Source organism: Sorghum bicolor, unplaced genomic scaffold, assembly GCF_000003195.3.
Source record: "Sorghum bicolor cultivar BTx623 unplaced genomic scaffold, Sorghum_bicolor_NCBIv3 super_659, whole genome shotgun sequence".
NCBI classification, from domain to species: Eukaryota; Viridiplantae; Streptophyta; class Magnoliopsida; order Poales; family Poaceae; genus Sorghum; species Sorghum bicolor.
Genome location: NW_018396634.1, coordinates 1 through 8,895, shown reverse-complemented (window position 1 = coordinate 8,895; position 8,895 = coordinate 1). Strand labels below are relative to the sequence as shown.

General features: G+C 55.4%; 1 protein-coding gene and 1 pseudogene across 1 annotated transcript; one reads left to right on the top strand and one right to left on the bottom strand.

Annotated features, from left to right (window-relative positions):
* Positions 1–1,008: 1,008 nt before the first annotated feature.
* On the bottom strand, positions 1,009–4,059 carry LOC110431555 (annotated as a pseudogene).
* Positions 4,060–5,549: 1,490 nt separating this feature from the next.
* On the top strand, positions 5,550–7,107 carry LOC110431554. Its single transcript, XM_021450662.1, has 2 exons — positions 5,550–6,363; positions 6,428–7,107. The coding sequence occupies exons 1-2, from the start codon at positions 5,550–5,552 to the stop codon at positions 7,105–7,107; spliced, it is 1,494 nt and encodes a 497-aa protein (XP_021306337.1).
* Positions 7,108–8,895: the final 1,788 nt, after the last annotated feature.

The following is an 8,895-nucleotide window of genomic DNA, read 5'->3' as shown; positions in this document are numbered from 1 at the left end:
ACACTCATCCATGGGTTTTTCCCTGAGAAGGTTTTTTCATGTGAGTTACCCAAGAGGCAATACCAATAATATGTCATCACATTTTCTTCTAATTTTCCCACTGGGGTTTTTATAGGAGTTTTAGCGGCATCACTTTATATTGCTCCTCATATTTTTCCATGAAAAGGGTTTTGAGGGAAGTAATCAATATGTCGTATCTCCAATATTTTTCCCCACTAGGGTTTTTAATGAGATATCAATGACATAGTGATTTGCTTAAATCACTCATATATGCTATTTTCTCCTTATTTTCCTATAAGGTTTAAAGGAGCCTTTATGGCATATCTATACATACATATTCCTCAGGATTTTCCCACGGGGTTTTTTGAGGAATCCAAGTTTATTAGCTGCATTGATCTCAAAGAAAATTCAATCAAGGGGGAGTGTTGTGAAACGACGTCTATTCCCAATAGGCATCCATTCACTGATGATCTCATCTGTCCGTACGGATTCGTATGACATCCGTACGAGTAGTTAGGATTAGTATTAGAGATTAGCAGTTAATCATGTCACCAAAGAGCATGTCCTTTGGTGAACGGTTGTCTCTTGGAGACACTCCTTCACTTGTATATATTCTATAAGATCAATGAAAAACAACAGTTGTTCCCAAATGACTATTCATTTACATTCACTTTCAACAGTCTACGCACCACCATACTAAGGCACCTGCAATGGATGACTCATAAGCTATCTCTAAGCACTTTTTCCATATTTAATGAAAGAGACAAATTAGCTCTTGATCAAAAGCTAGGCTCACACATATTTCAACATGTCAGACTACGAGCCATTATTAAAAGCTAACACTATTGAAGAGATTGACTTAGAGTTAGTAACTGATCTTACTGTTGTGGGCGCGCCCTTATACGAATATATTCCATCTTATATACGGAAAACAAATGGCACTATAATACAGACAGTTTTGTGTAATTATAAACCCATACGGTGCAGACGGTCCATGCACACCAAAGGTTATCACACAAGCAGGTTGATACAGTTGTATTGTATCGGTGTCTCACTGTACACAAAGGTTTCAAGGCATCGTAAAAATAATAATTCTGCATACACTTCTATTTTTTGTAATTAATCCAACAAGTCTATGCAAACAGAGCTTTTCTCCTCGGTCCCTATCCTCCTCGTGTCACCTTGGAGACGGGTGACAAATCTAAACTATGATATCGTTCCCTTCGTTCCGAACACAAAGATAACCAGTATTTCAAATCTAAGCCTATTCCAGTATAGATGTACATCCACAAAGATATCGAGAATATTTTGGACACAAACAAACCCAAATAAATTCAGAACATGTCACATGGAACTGCAGCACTTGCTCTTAGGGATCTCCTGAGCTGGGCCTGGGACGATGACCTTCTTCCCTGCCAGCGAAGGTGCAGCCCCATTGGCCTTTGGGTCTGCTGCCATGTTCTTCTTGCTGTGGATCTTAAAGATCTCTGTCAAGACGGTCTGGAAGGCTTCTCGACATTAGTCGCCTGCAGCGCAGATGTCTCGAGGAAGAAGAGGTTCTCCTTCTCAGCAAACTCCTTGGCATCCTCGCTGCTTACAGCGCGCTCCTCTTCAAGGTCACTCTTGTTGCCGACCAGCATGATGACAATGTTCTTGTCAGCATGGCCCCGAAGTTCTTCCAGCCAGCGAGGTATGTGGTCAAAGCTCTGGCGTTTCGTGATATCATAGACTAGCAGAGCTCCCAAAGCACCTCTGTAGTAGGCACTTGTGACAGCTCTATACCTGCGGTAGTTGAAAAAATAAGCATGAGAAGCTACTAGTTAGTAAAAGATATGGCGTTTCAGATAAAAGTGTGAACTGCTATCACATGATGTATCAACTGCAGCGGTGCAGCTGGGTTGCAATGGGTCAATCCAATCCTAGACCAACCTCCATTTAGCTAATTATTAGGTTTGGGCCGACCAAATTCATTGAGGTCCTGGAACCAATTGGCCCAGTGGTTCAGGGAGAAGCCAACCACCACACATATGTGCACTCCAGCCTGTCTTTTTGCTGCTACCTGATCGCAACAGCGGCAGCACAAGAAGCAAAATCTCAATTTGCTACAGGTGCAAGCAGGCAGGGAGGGAGGGCAGCTGATCCACATCACCTTGATGCAGATAACCATCACGAAGGGACGATGGGCCCGTGAACAAGGATGGTGCTGGAGCCTAGTTAGTCCGTCCATGGTTGAACAATAATTATCAAATACAAACAAAAGTGCTACGGTTCCCGAACCCAAAACTTTTCGCGAACTAAATGTAGAATTATGGCAAACACCTCATACCCCTTGGGTTGGGTGGCTTTGATTCTATAGTCAATAATGACTTGAGTTACAAGTAAGCAATATACAATTAACCCCCTAGATATACATATATCTAACACTCCCTGCAGTCGAAGCGAGAGAATCACGGACGCACAGACTGGACCTAAAATCACTGAACAACTGTACAGAAAGATCCTTAGTCAGAAGACCCTTAGTCATGATGGTGAGACGACGGTACATGGAGGACCCGTATTTCGCCAAGAGTCACCTTCTCTCAAACGAAGTGAATGTCGATCTCAATATCTTGGTCTGGCGATGATGAACAGGGTTAGCTATCATGTATACAACGCTAACGTTATCACAGAAGGCATCAGAGTACACCGTGAGAGAGCGAACAGGACCAGTGCCAATATGCAGACCTTGCGAAAGGGTACCCTTGACATAGCGAAGAATGCGCTTGACGAGAGCGAGACGCGGCTCTCGCGGATCATGCATGAACAGACATACCTGCTGAACTGCATAGGCCAAGTCTGGACATGTGAGCGTCAAATACTGCAGCGCACTAGCAAGGCTGCGGTAGAGAGCAGGGTCGTCGTGTCATGTGCGGTCGCACATACGTCAGGCGCAGGAGAGCCCGCGACGTGTGCCGGGCGGCCAAGCGAGCAGGGCCGAGCGCGCAGCCAAGGCGCAGGAAGGGCAGGCGAGTGGCTAGGAGGAAAGTTAGCTAACTGATTAGTTGTTTCCTTGTTGGATTAGTCCTACAATCAAGGAGAGCCTTCGCCATCTGTTAGGCCACGGGCCATATATGCTTGTACGCGGGAACAGTTGAGATTAACGAAGAAGTTATCCCTAATCTCCCTCCCTCTCAGTTAAGCCAACGGCCGAGGGGCATAACCTCGCCGGCGTGACGGACAGCGGCTACGAGCTACGTAGCCAAGGTCCAGCCAGTCAGGGGTTCGAGGCCCTTGACCACCTGGTATCACGAGTCCGGCGATCTTCGCCGCCTCGCTCCCGCTCCACCAGCCTACCCACCACAGCCGCACCATCAACCTCACCACCGCCATCCCCTTCTTCCTCCACCGCGTCCACCGCTGCCCAGCCGATCATGGGCGACCAGTCCATCGCCGACCTCACCAAGATGCTCAAGGACCTGTCCGCAGATATGGCGTCCATGAAGGCCGACATGGCGGCCCTGAAGGACAAGTCGAGCTCTTCCTCAGCGGGTACCGACGGCAACCGTCACAACGACCGGCCACCGCGGTTACAGAAGATGGACTTTCCGCGCTTCAACGGCAAATGCAACCCACTGATCTTCATCAATCGATGTGAGTCCTACTTTCACCAGCAGAGAACCATGCCGGAAGAGGTCTGGATGGCCTCGTACAACCTCGAAGACATGGCCCAGCTGTGGTACATCCAGCTCCAGGAGGATGAAGGCACGCCGCGCTGGAGTCGGTTCAAGTAACTCCTCCATTTGCGGTTCGGCCCTCCTCTCCGATCGGCTCCCCTGTTCGAGGTCTCGGAGTGCCGGCGCGCTAGGACGGTGGAGTACTCCAATCGGTTCCAAGCACTCCTTCCCCGTGCAGGTCGGCTTGACGAGATCCAACAGGTCCAGCTCTACACTGGCAGCCTCCTTCCGCCTCTGAGTCACGCGATGCGCATCCACAACCCCGAGACACTCGCCACCGCGATGAGTTTGGCGCGTCAGGTGGAGCTCATGGAGATTGACAGGCAGACCAAGGCCCCGGCTCGGCCAGCCGCGCGCGGTCTGCTGCTGCCGCTGCCGCCTTGCCAGGCTCTTCCCGCGCCGCCACAGCAGCTGGCACTGCCCGCACCACCGGCGAGTGCCGACCAGGGATGCCGCGAGGGCAACCAGCGGCGCCTCTCCACGGCGGAGCAGGCGGCACATCACCGCCTTGGCCTATGTTTTAAATGTGATGAAAAGTATTCTCGTGGCCATAACAGGTTTTGCAAGCGGATCTTCTTCGTCTACGGTGTGGAGATCGACAACACCGACAACGCCACTAACGCGGGGGACAAGGAGGCTCCCAGCTTCTCACTGCAGGCCGTGGCCGGCGTGTCCATGACGGACACCATGCAGCTCGCATTGACGCTAGGGGCCGCCTCGCTCGTCGCCCTCCTCGACACCGGCAGCACCCACAATTTCATCTCCAAGGAGGCAGGGCGGCGGTCCAGACTGCCCCTCTGTCAGCGGCCCCACCTCACAGCCATGGTGGCCAATGGCGAGAGGATCACCTGCGCTGGCGTCATCCGCGATGCACCACTGCTCATCGCCAGTGCCACGTTTCCGGCGAACCTCTTCGTCATGCCCCTAGCTGGGTACGACATCGTCCTCGACACCAAGTGGCTCGGTGCGCTGGGGCCCATTGTTTGGGACCTGGCCAACAGGCGCATGTCATTCCAGCACGAGGGCCGCATCGCCTCCTGGGCTGGAGTGCCCACCGCGGCTGGCCCGGCCTTGAGCGCCCTATCAGTCGGTGAACCCCTTTTGGAGGCCCTCCTCGACGCGTTTGCGGGGGGTCTTCGCCACACCGACCGGCCTCCCCCCAAGCGCGCCCACGACCACCGCATCTTGCTAAAGCCCGATGCGCAGCCGGTAGCCGTACGCCCCTACCAGTACCCGGCTGCCGACAAAGACGAATTCGAGCGGCAATGTGCCGCCATGATTGAACAAGGGATCGTACGCCGCAGCGACTCGTCGTTCTCGTCGCCGGTCCTCCTCGTGAAGAAGCCCGACGGCTCATGGCGCTTCTGCGTCGACTACCGGGCCGTGAACGCGATGACAATCAAGGACGCCTTCCCGATCCCGGTGGTGGATGAGTTGCTGGACGAGCTCAACGGCGCAAAATTCTTCTCCAAGCTCGATCTGCGGTCGAGGTACCACCAGGTCCGCATGCGGCCCGAGGACGTCCACAAGACGGCGTTCCGCACGCATGACGGCCTATACGAGTTCTTGGTCATGGCGTTCGAACTCTGCAACGCGCCGGCCACATTCCAAGCCTTGATGAACGACGTACTCTGGCCGTTTCTCCGCCGTTTCGTCTTGGTGTTTTTTGACGATATCTTGATTTACAGCAAGACATGGGCAGATCATCTGTGTCACCTTCGTGCTGTCCTCGACAAGCTCCGCCGCCACCAGCTCTTCGTCAAGCGCACCTAATGCTCCTTCGGTGCCCCCGCCGTCGTCTACCTTGGCCACATCATCTCCGCTGCGGGCGTCGCCATGGATCCGGCCAAGGTGCAGGCCATTCATGACTGGCCGGCTCCGCGCTCCGCCGTTCATGGCTTCCTCGGGCTCGCGGGGTACTACCGCAAGTTCGTGCATAACTATGGCACGGTGGCCGCGCCCCTGACGGCGCTTCTCAAGAAGGATGGCTTCTCGTGGGACGACGCAGCTGCCACGGCATTCTCAGCACTCAAGGCGGCGGTCACGTCGGGCCCCATCCTCGCCATGCCCGACTTCGCCAAGCTATTCGTCGTGGAGTGCAACGCGTCGAGGTTCGGCTTTGGGGCCGTTCTCGTCCAGGAGGGACACCCGGTGGCCGGAGGCCAGTGGCACCACGTCACCGCGCCCTGGCCGCCTATGAGCGCGAGCTCATTGGCCTTGTTCAGGCACTGGAGGCCCTACCTATGGGGGCGCCGCTTCCTCGTCAAGACGGACCACTACAGTCTGAAATACCTCCTCGACCAGCGCCTCGCCACGATACCGCAACAGCACTGGGTCGGCAAGCTCTTGGGCTTCGACTTCACAGTGGAGTACCGCTCGGGCGAAACAAACGCCGTCGCCGCGCTCTATCCCGCTGCGACAACAAGGGCGAGCTGCTGGCCACCTCGGCGCCCCGGTTCGACTTCATCGAACGCCTCCGCCACGCCCAGGCCACTGATCCAGCGCTGGTCGCCATCCACGATGAGCTCCGTGCGGGCTCCCGCGCCGCACCGTGGACCATCACCGATGGCATGGTCGCCATGGAGGGCGGCCTCTACATACCACCAGCATCGCCACTCCTTGGTCGCGGTCCACGACGACGACCATGAAGGCATTCACCGCTGCACCGTCTACGGCGTGACTTTCATTTCCCCAACATGCGTCATTTGGTGCAGGAATTTGTGAAGGCGCCACATACCAGAAGTACAAGTCGGACCACTTGAGGCCGGCCGGTCTGCTGCAGCCGCTGCCAATCCTTTCCAGCGTTTGGGCCGACATCGGCATCGACTTCGTTGAGGCGCTACCCCGAGTGCAGGGCAAGACGGTCATCCTCTCCGTCGTCGACCGCTTCAGCAAGTACTGCCACTTCATCCCGCTGGCGCACCCCTACACCGCCCAGACCGTCACCCAAGCTTTTGGCGACATCGTCTGCCTTCATTGTGTTCCGCAGTCCATTGTCTCGGACCGCAACCCGATGTTCACGTCCGCGTTCTGGACCGAGCTCATGCGCCTCACCGGCACCAAGCTCTTCATGTCGTCGGCTTTTCACCCGCAAATGGATGGCCAGACGGAGGCCGCCAACAGGGTGATCATCATGTACCTCCGCTGCTTCACCGGCGACCGTCCTCGGCAGTGGCTCCGTTGGCTCCTGTGGGCCGAGTACACCTACAACACCACCTTCCAATCGTCGCTCTGGGAGACACCGTTCCGCGTGGTCTATGGCCGCAACCCGGCGACCATCCGCTCTTATGAGCCCGGCGAGACGCGCGTTGCTGCTGTTGCCCAGGAGATGGAGGACCACGCAGCCTTCCTCGACAACGTCCGCTATCGCCTCGAACAGGCACAGGCAGTCTAGAAGAGTGTCTACGACCAGCATCATCGCCTAGTGGCTTACCAAGTCAGTGACTGGGCACTCCTTCGTCTCCGGCAGCGCCCAGCAATGTCCCTGCCACGTACCACCGCCGACAAGCTCAAACCACGTTTCGTCGGGCCATACCACGTCGTGGAGGTCATCAACGCCGTGGCTGTCCGGCTGCAGCTTCCCCCGGCGGCCTGCCTCCATGATGTGTTCCACGTCGGGGTGCTCAAGAAGTTCGTCGGCACGCCCCCGGCCACGCCCCCGGCACTGCCGCCAACCCACAGCAGCGCCGTAGTGTCAGCGCCTGGCAAGATCACCGCTGCCCGGATGGCACGCAGAGTGCGACAGGTGCTAGTCCAGTGGAAAGATGAGCCAGCAGCGTCTGCGAGCTAGGAAGACTTCGACGACTTCCGTGCTCGCTTTCCTGATTTTCAGCTCGAGGACGAGCTGGTCTTCGACGGCGGGAGAGATGTCATGTGCGGTCGCACATACGTCAGGCGCAGGAGAGCCCGTGACATGCGCCAGGCGGCCAAGCGAGCAGGGGCCGAGCGCACAGCCAGGGCGCAGGAAGGGCAGGCGAGTGGCTAGGAGGAAAGTTAGCTAACTGATTAGTTGTTTCCTTGTTGGATTAGTCCTACAATCAAGGAGAGCCTTCTCCATCTGTTAGGCCACGGGCCATATATTACGCGGGAACAGTTGAGATTAACGAAGAAGTTATCCCTAATCTCCCTCCCTCTCTGTTAAGCCGACAGCCGAGGGGCATAACCTCGCCGGCGTGACGAACAACGGCTACGAGCTATGTAGCCGAGGTCCGGCCAGTCAGGGGTTCGAGGCCCTTGACACGTCGACGGGAGGACCATCAGCAGCGGACAGTTTGGGCTTAAGAGTCCACAGGTGTCGAGGTGGGATGACACTCTGACATGCCAGCACGCTAGAGAAGCTCAACAGCATACTGGCGCTGGGAGAGGAACATGCCATTGGCCGAGCGCGTGACGGAGATGCTGAGGAAGTGGTGAAGCGCGCCGAGATCCGTCATCGCAAATTCTGAGCTAAGACACTCAGTGATGTGACGAAGAAGTGCTGGAGAAGAGGCTGTCAGGACAATGTCGTCGACGTAGAGCAACAGGTAGGCGACACTGTCTCCATCTTTATAAATAGAGACGCATCGGTGGCTGAGGGCTGAAACCCGAGCTGTCGAAGATACATGGCAAACCGCTGGTGCCACGCCCGAGGTGCCTTCTTCAGACCATAAAGAGACCTCTGCAACAAACATGATCAGGAGCAAAAGGGTCGACGAAGCCTGACAATAGACGGTGTCCTGAAGATGACCATGAAGAAAGGCGTTCTTCACGTCAAGCTGGTGGATTGGCCAAGAGCGCGAGGCAGCAATGCTGAGAACGATGCGAATGGTGGCCGGCTTGACAACTGGACTGAAGGTCTCATCATAGTCGACGTCGTACTGTTGAGAGAAACCCCGGACAATCCAACGAGCCTTGTGCCGAGCAAGCAAACCATCAGCATCAGCATTATACTTGTGCTTGAAAATCCACTTGCAGTGACGATGTTGGCGCAAGGTGGATGAGGAACCAGGCGCTAGGTGTCATTGTCAACGAGAGCCTAAAACTCCTCCGCCATAGCGGCACGCCACTGCGGATCAGCCAGCGCACTACGATAGTTAGCTAGTAGTGGCGAGGCAACGGCGGTAGACACGAAGGCGCTGGCTGTGCACCAGGGGCAGCGAGGTCACCCGCTGGCGCACCAGGAGCGGGTGAAGCAACACCAGTA

Bases quoted from the DNA above. Each gene is read 5' to 3' on its own strand.
- LOC110431554 (XM_021450662.1), top strand. From the start codon at position 5,550: ATGGATCCGGCCAAGGTGCAGGCCATTCATGACTGGCCGGCTCCGCGC. The intron at 6,364-6,427 runs GCATTCACCGCT...CATTTGGTGCAG, and splicing joins CCACGACGACGACCATGAAG to GAATTTGTGAAGGCGCCACA.